Raw genomic sequence first — 16,141 nt, forward strand, 5'->3', positions numbered from 1 at the left:
ATCAAACAATTTTATGTTGTTAACAGTAAACTATTACCAACTACCTCCTGTCTGGTTCTTAGTTGTAATCTGGAACATTATACCTTAAGGTATTTTATAAACCATTTAATATTGTTAACTTAAAGGAGATGTCCCGCGCCGAAACGGGTTTTTTTTTTTTTAAACCCCCCCCCCGTTCGGCGCGAGACAACCCCGATGCAGGGGTTAAAAAAACCACCCGCACAGCGCTTACCTGAATCCCGGCGGTCCGGTGACTTCAATACTTACCGCTGAAGATGGCCGCCGGGATCTTCTACCTTCGTGGACCGCAGCTCTTCTGTGCGGTCCACTGCCGATTCCAGCCTCCTGATTGGCTGGAATCGGCACGTGACGGGGCGGAGCTACACGGAGCCGCTCTCTGGCACGAGCGGCTCCATAGAAGAAAGCTGAAGACCCGGACTGCGCAAGCGCGGCTAATTTGGCCATCGGAGGCCAAAAATTAGTCGGCTCCATGGAGACGAGGACGCTAGCAACGGAGCAGGTAAGTATAAAACTTTTTATAACTTCTGTATGGCTCATAATTAATGCACAATGTACATTACAAAGTGCATTATTATGGCCATACAGAAGTGTATAGACCCACTTGCTGCCTCGGGACATCTCCTTTAATACAATAGTTGGTACGATTTGTCAGATATAGCTCTAGCAGAATCTAGAGTGGGGAAAAGAGAAAAACAGAGTAAAGTTAGAAGAATAGTATGAAGGGGAGGGGTGAGTGGGGGGGGGGGGGAATAGACTGACCTGGTGTTCCTTTCCCTTCAAGTCCGTTTTATATGCCTCTAGTCGTCAAGAGACGGTTGGATCCTGGGGGCGGGAATTATTCCACTTGTGACCCAATTGGAGATCTCAACCGTTTCTCGTTGCGAGGACCAGGCATACCAGGTCGTCAGGTGTTTCTTGAGACGCATTTCATCTCTTGCACACAGTTCCTCCATATATCCGATCTCATCCAGTTTTTCTATCCACATCAACCTGGTGGGGGCCAACGGTACCTTCCACTTTAGTGGGATCACTTGTCTAGTCACCAATACAAAGAACCTCAACAGTGATCTCTTGGCCCCCGCCAGTGACCCCTGAAACATTGACAATAACGCTATTTCTGGTGTCAGCCGGACAGTTTTCCCGCTGATCCAGGAATATAAGGCTCCCACATCCCGCCATAGGGGGCCGATCATCGAGCACGACCACCAGATGTGTGTATATGTGCCCCTCTCCGTGAGACATCTCCAACAGGTATCCGAGTGCTGCGGGAAGATTTTGGCCAACCGCTCTGGTGTTTTATACCATCTCGTCAAAATTTTATAGTTCAGTTCTTGAAATTTGCTTGAGATATTCAATTTATGTGTTAGAATATAGGCTTTTTTCCAGTCCTCCTCGGGGGGCAAGCGGCCCAGCTCCCTCGCCCACTCTCTCTCTAAGGCTATCCCGCACCTCCCAGTGTCTGTTTCTACCATGTAGCGATATAGATCAGAGATTTTACTTTTTGTTTTTGGGTTGAGGACAAATTGGCTTTCGAACGTTGTGGGAGCTGATCCCAACAACCTTATACTTCCTTGGGATCTGACATAGTGGCATAGTTGGAGGTACTGATACCATGCTCCAGCTGGGGGTCCCCGGTCCCCCAAAATTTCCTCCAGTGTTTTTAGACCTTCTCCAGTGATCATATCTTTTACTCTTGGTATATCCCCTGGTCGGTTTTCTGTTAACATATTAACAAGAGGTGAGCCCTTGAGGAATGTCGGGATGTTTGTGTTACCCACTAGTGGGGTTAGTGGTCCTGGCCTCTTGATTAATTCCAACCTGGAGGCCACTCCCAACCACACCGAGATCAACTCCTCTGTGAATGGGGATAGTCCCAGCTTTTTGTGTTGTCCGTTACCTGGAATCCAGATAAGGCCTGCTCCCCTATATGGTATCGATTCTTGTTCCATAGTTACCCATCTTTTCTGTGTCTTGTTATGTGTCAACTCTAGTATACGTCGGGTCAGGGTTGCTTTGTGGTAGAGCGAGATATTTGGGACCCCCATACCCCCTTTGTCTCTTGGCCCTGTAAGGGCCCTCCAGCTGTGCCTCGGCCTCCTACCACCCCAGATAAATCTCATCATTATTCTCCTGATTCTATGCATGTATGTCCCTGGGAGACGAATGGGCACCGTCTGTAACATATACAGGAACCTGGGGAGGACGTTCATCTTTATTGAACTAATCCTACCGAACCAGGAGAGGGGCGCGCTGCGCCACCTGTCCAGGTCTTCTTCTAATTTTGTTATTAGCGGTTGGTAATTTTTTTGGAACAGGTCTTCCATTTTAGGGGTAATGTTTATGCCCAAATATTTAATCCCCTCTTTCTTCCATCTGAATGGAAAAGATGCCTTCAGGGCTGCCTCTTCACTTTCTTGGATATTGACATTTAGGATTTCTGATTTGTTCAGATTTACCTTAAAGTTGGACACCTTGCCAAATTTGCGGAATTCTTCGAGTACGCAGGGGAGCGCCACCCTTGGATTTGTGAGGTATAATAATAAATCATCGGCGTATAGGGCTACTGTTTGTTCACTTTTTGCCACCTGTACCCCTCTGATGCTGGGATTGGCCCTGAGTGCATTTGCCAATGTCTCCATTACCAGGATGTACAGGTATGGTGACAACGGACAGCCCTGTCTTGTGCCGTTTCTGATCTTCACTTGCTGAGAGAGTCTACCGTTCACCCTTACCCTCGCTGTCGGGTTGCTGTATAATGCTTTGATCCACCCCAAGAATCTAGGGCCCATCCCCGACTGCTTTAGGGTCATCTCCAGGAATCCCCAATCGACCCTGTCAAACGCCTTCTCGGCGTTGACGGACAGCAAGCACAATGGTGCACCAGACTCTGTTGCTCTCGAGATCAGGGCCAAGATCCTAATTGTGCTATCTCCTGCTTCCCTTCCCGGCACAAAGCCCACCTGGTCGCCATGTATCAGGCTAGGTATATGAGTTTTTAATCTACTCGCTAATAATTTAGCAAATAGTTTGGTGTCTATATTGAGTAGTGAAATCGGTCTGTAACTCCCACAGCATGACGGGTCCTTGCCCGGCTTAGGGAGGACCGTGATTATCGCCTGTAGGGCCTGCGCCGGGAAGGGACATGATCTCGAGATTGCGTTGAATGTTTCCAGCATCAGAGGGGCTAGTTTCTCCATGCATATTTTGTAAAAGCGGGGGGTTAGACCGTCGGGTCCCGGACTCTTTCCGATTTTTAATGTAGTGATTGCTTCCTTTAACTCTTGCAGAGTGAAGTCCTCTTCTAGTGCCCTCGCTTCCTCGCTTGTTATGTGGGTGAGGGAGTTTTCAGTTATGTATGTGTTCTTCTCTGCATCAAGGTTATTCTTGGGGTCCCCTAGGTTCCCCTCCAGGTTGTAGAGTTCCTGGTAATAAGTGTGGAAGCTCTCTAAGATCTCCGTGTTGCTGTGGACCATCCCCTTCCCGGGTTTATGGACCTCAAACACGTATGTCTGTGCTTCTCTAGGATTGAGGGCCCTCGCTAACCCCTTACCGCATTTATTTCCGTGCTCATAGTGCAGTCCCTTGAATTTGTCCCTACGGCATAGTGACGCCTGATCTAGTATACGCAGGATTTTAATTCTAGTTGTGGAGATTTCTGCTGCTATACTGTCTGCGGGTGAATTTTTATTTGACGTTTCCAGGCCGTCGAGCTGTATCAACAGCTCTTCTAGCCTAGCCGTCCTCATCTTTTTTAATCGTGCCCCGTGCGATATAAAGATCCCTCTAAGGACGCATTTTAGTGCCTCCCACTTAAAGGGCGTGGGTGTAGTATCGTTTTTGTGAGTTTCTATGAATGATTCTATTGATTGTTGAATGTCCTGCAGGCAAGCTCCGTCCTCTAGCAAGTTATCATTAAGTCGCCACGTAAGGTTTGTTCTTTCAGTGTTTCCCCCCATCAAGGACCCCCAAACTGGAGCATGGTCTGACCAAAGGAAGGGGCCCATAGAGGCCGACGGCCTTCTGTCCAACAACCCGTGTGAAATAAACAGATGGTCTAGCCTGTGATAACTATTGTGTGCGGGCGAGTGAAAACTAAAGTCCCTCTCTCTGGGATGTAATGTTCGCCATAAGTCGACTAACTTGAGCTTTGCTAATTCCATGCGAATTCTACGTGTCGTTGAGGGGGAAACCCCCGACTTACCCCCCGAGGAGTCTTTTGCCGGATCCATGATTAAGTTGAAATCTCCACCGAGGATGATGGAGGAGCCGCCTGCGAAAGCCGCCAGGGCCCCCAGCACTCGGATACCGAACTTCTTCTGGTCCTGGTTGGGAAAGTACACATTAGCAAGTGTTATTATGTCGTTATTCACTTGAATTTTTAAGAACACATATCTCCCGTTTTCGTCCATTTCTGAAGAGAGTAATCTGTGCGGAAAATTTTTATGGATTACTGTGGACGTGCCGCCTGCTTTTTTGTCTGGGTGTGGGCTGTTATGCCAGGTAGTATAGTGGCGATATCTACACTTAGGTATCTTGGTATCCTGGAAATGGGTCTCCTGGAAGAAAACAACCATGATCCCCTTCCGGTGGAGGTGGTCCATGATCTGCCCCCTCTTAGTAGGTCCGTTCAGTCCTCTCACATTAAAGGTGCAAAATGTGATGTCAGCCATTGGTCACCGTGGGCATAAGATAAATTAGCTCGGCTAATGGTTGTAGGTCAGTCAGGTCGGGGTGAGGGTGGTGGGGTGGTTTGGATAGGGAGAAGAAAGATAGAATTGAGCAAGAAGAGAGAGAAAAAGGTTCATCAGGTAGAACCTTGCGCAGTATCCAGCTACTGCGTTTGGTTTCAGGGAGAACTGCTGGCATATACAATGCCCGCATTCACACTAAATGTGATTGGTCGCCCTGTGTGAGGGACGTGTAGGTACCGGCTAAGACATGCGCCGAACCCCCGCGCCTCCCCCCACAACGCGATCCTTACGATAGTGCTGCAGCCCCTCGTTGGGCCCTGGTCTAAAGCTTTTGAGGCACCAATCATCATTTGCAATCTAAAAGAGAAAACAACAATTTAACTAGTACTGTATCATTGTGTAACTTCGGTCAGAAACGCTCTTTTCTCCTTAGGGAGAGCAACTATATACTATAAACTAAGTGAGGAGACTCAAATGGCCACGCACGCTCCTCTGGGTAATATGCAAATAAGGGAGATGGAATAAATCCTCCACAGTGCCACCTATTGAAAGGCTTGTATAAAAAGTCCCACTTTGACTCGAAGAAATGCTGCCTTTCAATAGGTGGCACTGTGGAGGATTTATTCCATCTCCCTTAATTGTGTAACTTGGAATGATATACTATATTAGAGTCTCGGATAACGCCCGTTTCCCGATCTCTGTGGAACTGGTCATTCTGCTCCTCCGGACGCCAAGTGGGTATCTTCTGATCTTCTGAGTGGGTGACTGCATATTAGCTTGCCAGGAACAAGTTGCTCCTCCACACATTATTGTCTGGCTGACTACATATCCTCAGGGCTTAAGGCCATTGCGCCTGCCCTACGGCGATTGTGCCGGTGGCGATTGTGCCTGCCTTATGGCGATCGTGCCTATGGCGACCGTGTCTGCTTTGCAGACCTTCAGGTATTTTTGGCTTTTTCAGTGAATGTGTTTGTTTTTTTCTTTTTCCTCACCTCTGTGATTTTATGTAATTTATCGTGAGTTAGCGTAGGTACTGACGGAAGCGGTGTGACCTCGACGCGGTCCGTCAGCCTATGCGTTTTGGCCAAAATGCAGTACTAACACCCGCATTTTATCAGTATGCATTAGTACTTTTGTATGTAGTTTGCTAGTTGGTGGGGGAGCCCAAGATGTCAGCCAGTGTGGCCCACCTTAGAGATACAGGGCAACCCGCTGTTATATCAGCCAGGGTTGATATCCTGTATGGTGGGTCACCACCTATCAATGGCTGACATCTTTGGTATCGTTCACATGTGCAGGCTTTTAGTATATGCAGTCACTCCTCCCCATTCTGGGCTGGGTTGAGTGGGTGACTGCATATTAGCTTGCCAGGAACAAGTTGCTCCTCCACACATTATTGTCTGGCTGACTACATATCCTCAGGGCTTAAGGCCATTGCGCCTGCCCTACGGCGATTGTGCCGGTGGCGATTGTGCCTGCCTTATGGCGATCGTGCCTATGGCGACCGTGTCTGCTTTGCAGACCTTCAGGTATTTTTGGCTTTTTCAGTGAATGTGTTTGTTTTTTTCTTTTTCCTCACCTCTGTGATTTTATGTAATTTATCGTGAGTTAGCGTAGGTACTGACGGAAGCGGTGTGACCTCGACGCGGTCCGTCAGCCTATGCGTTTTGGCCAAAATGCAGTACTAACACCCGCATTTTATCAGTATGCATTAGTACTTTTGTATGTAGTTTGCTAGTTGGTGGGGGAGCCCAAGATGTCAGCCAGTGTGGCCCACCTTAGAGATACAGGGCAACCCGCTGTCATATCAGCCAGGGTTGATATCCTGTATGGTGGGTCACCACCTATCAATGGCTGACATCTTTGGTATCGTTCACATGTGCAGGCTTTTAGTATATGCAGTCACTCCTCCCCATTCTGGGCTGGGTTGAGTGGGTGACTGCATATTAGCTTGCCAGGAACAAGTTGCTCCTCCACACATTATTGTCTGGCTGACTACATATCCTCAGGGCTTAAGGCCATTGCGCCTGCCCTACGGCGATTGTGCCTGCCTTATGGCGATCGTGCCTATGGCGACCGTGTCTGCTTTGCAGACCTTCAGGTATTTTTGGCTTTTTCAGTGAATGTGTTTGTTTTTTTCTTTTTCCTCACCTCTGTGATTTTATGTAATTTATCGTGAGTTAGCGTAGGTACTGACGGAAGCGGTGTGACCTCGACGCGGTCCGTCAGCCTATGCGTTTTGGCCAAAATGCAGTACTAACACCCGCATTTTATCAGTATGCATTAGTACTTTTGTATGTAGTTTGCTAGTTGGTGGGGGAGCCCAAGATGTCAGCCAGTGTGGCCCACCTTAGAGATACAGGGCAACCCGCTGTCATATCAGCCAGGGTTGATATCCTGTATGGTGGGTCACCACCTATCAATGGCTGACATCTTTGGTATCGTTCACATGTGCAGGCTTTTAGTATATGCAGTCACTCCTCCCCATTCTGGGCTGGGTTGAGTGGGTGACTGCATATTAGCTTGCCAGGAACAAGTTGCTCCTCCACACATTATTGTCTGGCTGACTACATATCCTCAGGGCTTAAGGCCATTGCGCCTGCCCTACGGCGATTGTGCCGGTGGCGATTGTGCCTGCCTTATGGCGATCGTGCCTATGGCGACCGTGTCTGCTTTGCAGACCTTCAGGTATTTTTGGCTTTTTCAGTGAATGTGTTTGTTTTTTTCTTTTTCCTCACCTCTGTGATTTTATGTAATTTATCGTGAGTTAGCGTAGGTACTGACGGAAGCGGTGTGACCTCGACGCGGTCCGTCAGCCTATGCGTTTTGGCCAAAATGCAGTACTAACACCCGCATTTTATCAGTATGCATTAGTACTTTTGTATGTAGTTTGCTAGTTGGTGGGGGAGCCCAAGATGTCAGCCAGTGTGGCCCACCTTAGAGATACAGGGCAACCCGCTGTCATATCAGCCAGGGTTGATATCCTGTATGGTGGGTCACCACCTATCAATGGCTGACATCTTTGGTATCGTTCACATGTGCAGGCTTTTAGTATATGCAGTCACTCCTCCCCATTCTGGGCTGGGTTGAGTGGGTGACTGCATATTAGCTTGCCAGGAACAAGTTGCTCCTCCACACATTATTGTCTGGCTGACTACATATCCTCAGGGCTTAAGGCCATTGCGCCTGCCCTACGGCGATTGTGCCGGTGGCGATTGTGCCTGCCTTATGGCGATCGTGCCTATGGCGACCGTGTCTGCTTTGCAGACCTTCAGGTATTTTTGGCTTTTTCAGTGAATGTGTTTGGGTATCTTCTGATCTAGTTCGTTTTCTTCCCCAAACATAAACAATTTGGGTGAAGTTGAAGATCATGCAGTGTGTTGTACTATTTCCCGTATGAGTCAGGTATGCGACTATGCTTGTATGCCGGATATATTTGGTGGATCATACACTACTGCATAGTGCGTGGCGGGGTCCCGCAGTAAGATCAGGTGTTTCTGTCCATTGCCTTTTGCTTTTCCCGTCTTGGTTTGGGGTGTGCGCTCTGCCACTGCTCCTGTGCTGTGGGGGCCAGAACCGTCGGTACCATAGGCCAGTCCGGCAGCGCTATCATGGGTAGTTGTAAGGTACCCAGAAAGTTGGGCAAGTCTCCGATTGATCTGAATATGGCAGATTTCCCATCTTTTCTGGCTGTTAAAGAAAAACTGCATAAATTTGGAATCCCAATCCTACTATTCCACAAAAATAAAGTTCAGTCATTTTGGCGACAATGTGCACACAGTGAGAACCGGACCGCACAAAGATGGCCGAACTGCATCTTTTCCCACCCATTTCACTCCACTTAGAAAGTTGTAAAGGTTTATCAGCCCGTTATACGGTAATGTAAATAGCATCACTGAAAAATACAAGTCGTCCCACGAATGACGACACTCAGACAACGACGTCGATTGATAAATAGATGAATTATGTTTTTTTTTCTTTGTTTTTTTTAAAGTGAGCATGACAAACCAAAAACTTTTAAAAAAAAGGGGCGCGTCATTAGGGGTGTTCCCAGTATAATCACATATATAATAATGGCCAGGCATGCTCTAAAATAACAAAAGAATAGACGTTCACCTCTCTTTTCCTCCCTGGAAAAAGCAGAGCAGCTCTGGTGAATCTTCTGCTGTCAGCGCTGGCCAGCAGTCAGGTGACCACAGTGGCCAATTAGAGGCCATAGCGTAACCTTCTGTTGTCCCGGCATTAGTGTCCACATCCTGGGCGCCATGATGCCAGCGATTTTGGACAGAGCGTTGTTACCTCTGATTGGCCCCAGCGGTCACCTGACTCCCGCCCAGCGCTGACAGTGAAAGATTCACCAGCAGGGGCGTAAATATAGGGGATGTGGTTGCACCCAGGCCCCAGACCATTAGACGTGCATGTAGCAGAGTCGTGTCTGTGTGTGTGTGTGTGTGTAACGTGCATGTAGCAGAGCTGTGTGTGTGTAGTGTGCATGTAGCAGAACTGTGTGTGTGTGACGTACATGTAGCAGAGCTGTGTGCAGCATGCATGTAGCAGAGCTGTGTGTGTGCAGCATTCATGTAGCAGAGCTGTGTGTGTGCAGCATTCATGTAGCAGAGCTGTGTGTGTGCAGCATGCATGTAGCAGAGCTGTGTGTGAGCAGCGTGCATGTAGTAGAGCCGTGTGTGTGTAACGTGCATGTAGTAGAGCCGTGTGTGTGTAACGTGCATGTAGTAGAGCCGTGTGTGTGTAATGTGCATGCAGTAGAGCCGTGTATGTGTAACGTGCCTGTAGCCGAGCTGTGTGTATGTAGCGTGCCTGTAGCAGAGCTGTGTGTGTAGCGTGCCTGTAGCAGAGCTGTGTGTGTAGCGTGCCTGTAGCAGAACTGTGTGTGTAGCGTGCCTGTAGCAGAGCTGTGTGTGTAGTGTGCCTGTAGCAGAGCTGTGTGTGTGTGAGACGTACATGTAGCAGAGCTGTGTGTGTGTGACGTATATGTAGCACAGCTGCATGGCGCATTGCGCCACAAGAAACATTTTTACTATAATTTCCTAATAATTACTAGTATTAGTAATGTGCAGCTCGTCCTATAGCAGATAACAGTTATTCTCACTTCCTCTGTAGCTCCAGGTCTTCCATCAGCGAAACCAAAGAGGACGCCATCAAGCGAGAACGGAGAGCACCACCTGGTACGTCTTCAGCGCTGCTTGTAGATAACTGTACGCTCTATTTTATATATATGTATACATATAAAGTGTCATAGGTAACTGGCTGCCAAGGTCACACGGGGTGATAGTGCTGCAGTCCTTAACTACACAGAAACCAGAGCAGCACCTTCACCTACTGGTGAAAACTCCGAATTGCATGCATTAGGTCTGTAAGTGAATGGGGTGTCATACATTTCTATTTGCTCCCATTTTCCTTGTTTTATTTAACTAAGGGCCCTTTCACTCCTGCGGTTGCATCTCTAATGTTCTTCTCCGTCAGGCCGTTTTCACACAACTACGAAAATCATGTGAGATTTGTGTGTGTAGTGCAGCAGCCCGGGTGGTACGGCACTGAATACATTGTAAGCGGTGCCTGCAATACCAAACCAGACTGCTGCACTGTCCATACTGACTCCGGTGCTGAAAATCAGCTGATCGACGGGGATCTTGAAGGTACTGTTGTACTGTTTGACAGCCAGGTGATGCCCCCTGTTCCTGATTGGCTGCACGGCTCACTCCCTGCTCTCAGCCTCTCAGGTCCTGCCACTCACAACTCTGGTCTCCCTTCTCCGCTGACGGCTCGCTTTCGCCGTCGGGCTTCGGGTCCTGCCACTCACCACGAGCTCCTGTCCTCGTACTGTGCCCATGAAATGGGGCACACTCTCTGCACGGCCCCGATAACAGCTTGGCAGTGGCGGAGGTGGCCGGGGGGAGGGAATTATGTTACAGGTCCGATAATGTCCTCGCAGTGTGGGTAGTAATTTTTTGCCAGGATTGAGGGTTAGGGTTAGTTTTTGCATAAGGCTTACATTATTTGCTGTAAATGCTTCCATGTTACTGCGCCGCTCTCACATGGAAGTATTTACAGTTAATAATGTAAGCCCAACACTGAACCTAACTCTAACCCTCCATCCCAGGCATAACTAAATCCCCACGCTGCTAGGACCTTCCCACAGGCATCAAATCAGCAGCTTGTGGGCGTACACTGGGCGGATACAGCCCATCACTAGGTCTCTACCCATTCTGGTGGTGGAGACAAGATACAATTGTACCGATCTTGAATGGCGGACCCCCATTGATCATCTATTGATATTCTATCCTGAGGATAGGTCAGTAATAGAAATAAATCCCTTAAAGGGGTTGTCCCAGCCGAAACGGGTTTTTTTTTTTTTTAAACCCCCCCCCCCGTTCGGCGCGTGACAACCCCGATGCAGGGGTTAAAAAAACCACCCGCACAGCGCTTACCTGAATCCCGGCGGTCCGGCGTCTTCATACTCACCTGCTGAAGATGGCCGCCGGGATCCTCTGTCTTCATGGACCGCAGGGCTTCTGTGCGGTCCATTGCCGATTCCAGCCTCCTGATTGGCTGGAATCGGCACGTGACGGGGCGGAGCTACACGGAGCTACACGGAGCCCCATTCAGAAAAGAAGAAGACCCGGACTGCGCAAGCGCGGCTAATTTGGCCATCGGAGGGCGAAAATTAGTCGGCACCATGGAGACGAGGACGCCAGCAACGGAGCAGGTAAGTATAAAACTTTTTATAACTTCTGTATGGCTCATAATTAATGCACAATGTACATTACAAAGTGCATTATTATGGCCATGCAGAAGTGTATAGACCCACTTGCTGCCTCGGGACAACCCCTTTAAGTACCAGACAACCCTTTTAAATATAACACACAATGTTTTGACCCAAATAAGGGTCAGTATTATTGTATCTTGACGCCACCGGAAGTTAGGGGTTTGACAGGAGGAACGCCCCTCTCACACCCCTAGCTCCTGATTGGCTCAAGAAGCAAAGGTCCTGGAAGGAGGTAGAAGCCAGGGATGCCAGTAACAGCGCAGGGGAGCCGAAGCGGAGACATGCTACAGGAGAAGTGGGCCCCAGGGACGGCAGTGACAGTGCTCCCACCTGCTTTGGCCGCAGGGGGAGCTGAAGCGGAAGCCTACAGTGCTGGACTTCACCGGGGAGACCAGTGACAGCGCTGCCGCCTGCTTGGCCTGCAGGGGGAGTGGAAGCAGGAGGCAACTTAGCCGGTGCAGCAGGAGTGGGACCCGGGGACACCAGCGGCGACGCAACTGACAGCGCTCCCAGCTGCTTTGCCCGCAGGGGGAGCGGCAGCGGGAGACTACAGTGCCAGTGCAGGGTGAGCAGGAGCAGGGGACAGCAGTGGGGATGCCACTCACAGCGCTCCCGCCTGCTTCGGCCGCAGGGGGAGCGGAAGCACACAGTGGCAGGAGAGGCTGTCAGGGGTGAGGCATGGGAAAAGCAGCGTGCGGCAATTTGTAGCAGGGATGGAGGGTTAGGGTAAGGGGTAAGTGTAACAAGTTAGCCTCACTTTTATAATATAAGGCTAACTGTTACACTTACCCTTAGACTAATCCTCCATCCCTGTCAGAAATCCCTGCAGGCTGCTCTCTGCCTCCAGAGCTGTGCTGGGTGTGCCGCTAAGCGCCTTGGGAAGGAACGGAGGTGAAGGGCTCCCTGGATTGCAGCTGCAGCATGAGCTTACTGGGCTGCCAGGAGCTGCAGCCCATCCACCTCTGCAGCCAATCAGGTACAAGGGGCATCACCCCCTGTCAATCTTGACTCCACCAGTTCTTCCTGGTGGCATCAAGATACAATAATACATAAGGGTCTTTGTCAAGAATGCTGTGACTATCGCAAAACACCATTTTTTGCCAAATCGCTACAAAACTGTTACATTTTATCGCAGTCTTGCAGTAAGTGCTGAAAGGAAAAATAATGAATCAGAGGCATCCCGAGATGGACTGATTTGTGTTCTACTAAGTGGCTGTAATAGCTGCCAGCGCGGCGCACCGCAGATGCTCAGATAGTCTGGAACATGAATACGAACAGCGCGGCGCACAGCAGATACTCAGTCCGGAACATGAATACAAACAGCCCGGCCCACCGCAGATACTCAGATAGTCCGGAACATGAATACAAACAGCGCACCGCAGACACTCAGATAGTCCGTAACATGAATACAAACAGCGCGGCGCACCGCAGACACTCAGATAGTCCGTAACATGAATACAAACAGCGCGGCGCACCGCAGACACTCAGATAGTCCGGAACATTGCAGGATTCTTTAGAAATGTCAGTTCTGTACTGAAAATCGTATCAAACTGGATTATACAGAATCTCCTTTTCAGGGTGAAGACCGATACAAGGTCATGCTCAACAAAAGTGACAGTGAAAACCTCGCAAGCAACTACTTCAAGTCCAAGCGTGCCAGCCAAATCCTCAGCGCCGATCACATGAAGAGCTTGGGTGAGTGCTCTGACTCCGGGGGGGGTGGTCAGATCTGCCGGGGTCATCAGTGCAGCACATCGGTGTCACGCGCTAAAATCACTTCTATATAACGGTCGTCTAACAATCAGTAGGAATAGATGTAATCTACGGGGCAGACCGACTGGTGAGGATGCAACAGTTTACTGGCACAAGTTGGGCCAGAAAATTTCTTACACGCTCCGCGCCACATTTATGGTGATTTAGACCCTTTCAGACACATTTTTTGCCATTTCCAAAAGTGGTGTGGCTGCAACAAAGACACACCCCTTTTCTAATGTAAAGGGGCGTGGCCTTGTATGCCAAAAATGCACAAAAAAGGCATAAAACTAAGCCAATTAATAGGTAATATAAACCTAGACTGGACAGTATAAAGATGCACAAACCACAAACTGCCAGTAATGCCCCTTTTACATGAATTCTCATTTGAACAAGCGCATGAGCGAGTGGCGCCACCGCTAATTCGTTCGCAGTTGTTTGCGCTCCTGCCGCGGATGATTTTTATGCAGGCTGAAGTTTGAGTAAATTTTGAGCAACAATTGTTCCGTGTAAATGGGCTTTAGGCCTCGTTCACACGGGCGACACAGCATCGCCGCGAGAAAATCACAGCGATATCGCATTGCTGGTCCGTGCGATATCGCTGTATCTTCTTGCGGCAATACCACGATTTTGTAGCGCTACAAAGTTGCGTGACCCAATCACAGGCATTCATCGAGTGCTGGCTGTGATTGGCTAAGCGTCAGTCAATCACAGCCAGCTCTTCCAGAAGGTGGGGATTTTTCAATCCCCGGACAGAAGATGATCAGTGCCGGGAAGCTGGGAGAAGCTGCGGCCGGGCTGACGGCGCATCTAAGGTGATGGATGTGCATGTTTTATTTTTTTCTGCAGCTAAGGCTTAGTTTAGGCTTTGACAGGAGGATTTTCTACTGTCAAAGTTGCATCGCACTGGACGAAAATCTCGTTTTCATCTGATGCAACAGAGAGGAAGGCTCCATAGGGAAACATTGGCTACAAAACCTCACGAGTCGCGGGCATATCGCCGGACCTGCGAGGTTACTGTGTCGGGTTGTTGAATGCTACAAAATATCGCATGTGTGAAGGAACCCATAGAAAAGCATGGGCTTCACATGCATGCGACTTTGTTGCCCGTGTGAAGGAGGCCTTAAGAAATCCATTATGCATGGAATCGCCATGCTGGCTGCAAGCCAAGGTGAAGAGGGCAACTCCAGCACCCCAAATTAAAACAAAAAAAAAAAAACCTTTACTCCAACATTTTAACCCCTTAGTGACACATCCTATTTTTGGACTTTAGGGCTTGATGATATTTGGGGGGTTTTCATCTCCACTTCCAAAAGAAATAACTATTTTTATTTACGTGTGTGAAAAACGCATATCTGAATACCTTATTTCCCACCAATGGGGTTTAAGCTCTCCGTATTACACGTGTAATACAAAGCACAAATACGCCCATGTAAATGTGGCCTTAGGATATATTTACTATCAACAGTCTTGTTGCAGGTTTTTACTAGAGGTACCGCAAAATCTTGGCAAAAAAAGCAGTATTTTGCAGTATAAAAAGTGGCCGTATCCCTAGAGGTACATGCAGGTGGCTCTGCGGTCGCACAGCAAGGAGTATACCATAAGGTGAATATCTGGGTTTTAGCCTGTATTCAGATGCTGTGGTTACAAACTCACTGGATGATCGCACGCGATTTTATGGCACTTTTTGATTTGGTTGCAACCGGACTGAATTGTGATAAAACCGCATCATCTGAAACCAGCCGAACCCAAAGTCCTGCGCAGTAATTACCAAAGAAGTGTCTGATCCACAATAGAAGTGAATGGTTCCTTTTGTTTTACGTTAGGAGTTTCCGTCACATTACGGTTTTCGACAGAAGTCGCGCAGCGTCTACAATAGCAGAACGCTCCCTTAGTTGCAACACAGCACCGTAGACCGTAGTTAGATGCGACGTTACAACACGACACGTTTCGCATCGCAGTCCTAGCTAACGCCCATCGTGTCATTTCTCATCTTCTCCCCATTCAGCTCTACACAGCAGTTCTCCAGCCTACAGCTCTCCGCTCAACACATCCCCAACCATCCTGCCTGCCAGTCTCAACTCTGTGTCCCCGGTTCAATCCCTGGACGCACCGCTCCCCCGGCCATTTAGACTGGAGTCCCTGGAGATTACCACCTCATCTGCCAAAACCAAGCGCAAGAAAAGCAGAAGCCATGCAAATCCAGAAGCTGTCTGAAGATCTGGGGGAGACTTGCTGATCCGGAACCCCCAAGATGACAGAAGGAACCTTCTGTAAGGACCGTGAGATGTTTCTGCACTGCCTGGACGCCCTCCTTGCATGACGCACACAGGGTGTATAATAGTTGGGAGGGGCAATCTGCTTAAGAACAGGACTTCATAAATGACAATGTGGAGCGATCCGGACACCAGCGGCCGGGGTGCGAGACGGCTCTGCACACGTGTGGTGGATAGCATGCAATTTATGTGATTTTCTGTGACTTAGACATTTCGAGGGATACAAATTGCATTGCAATATTGTGTATAAATGTGATCACAGGTCATTTTTATTTAAGCCCTATGGAAGGAATACTATGTGCAATAATTGTAAACGGTCCAACAACACGATGTATGGTACATTATAGGAGATGTTGTGTTCTCCCGTGAACGTTCTCGAACCACAATCCTGCGCCATAGATCACCCTGACATAAGTCATCTAGTGTCTGACGATACAATCCACAGCCAGAAATAAATGTGGAGGAAAACAGAGGTTCGTAGCCGCCAATCACATTCATGCTCTCATTTTTGAGACATGAGGGCAGGAATCTAATTGGCTCACGTGGGTCATAACTAGTTATGTAGTTCCAAAACTAATTAAAGTTCATATCACAGTTTATAAGGACTTTGTAAA

At 48.7% G+C, this 16,141-nt stretch overlaps 1 protein-coding gene across 4 annotated transcripts in view; it reads left to right on the forward strand.

Annotated features, from left to right (window-relative positions):
• KIF17 (kinesin family member 17) overlaps window positions 1–16,141 on the forward strand; it is a 43,176-nt gene extending 27,035 nt beyond the window's left edge. For all 4 annotated transcript variants that reach the window (XM_066606291.1, XM_066606288.1, XM_066606289.1 and 1 more), the window contains 3 exons: window positions 9,834–9,898; window positions 13,077–13,194; window positions 15,260–16,141. In XM_066606291.1, the coding sequence (XP_066462388.1) occupies window positions 9,834–9,898; window positions 13,077–13,194; window positions 15,260–15,468 (392 nt within the window). In that variant the 3' untranslated portion in view covers window positions 15,469–16,141. The remainder of the gene's footprint in view (window positions 1–9,833; window positions 9,899–13,076; window positions 13,195–15,259) is intronic.

The sequence above is a fragment of the Eleutherodactylus coqui genome, chromosome 6 (assembly GCF_035609145.1).
Source record: "Eleutherodactylus coqui strain aEleCoq1 chromosome 6, aEleCoq1.hap1, whole genome shotgun sequence".
Taxonomy (NCBI): domain Eukaryota; kingdom Metazoa; phylum Chordata; class Amphibia; order Anura; family Eleutherodactylidae; genus Eleutherodactylus; species Eleutherodactylus coqui.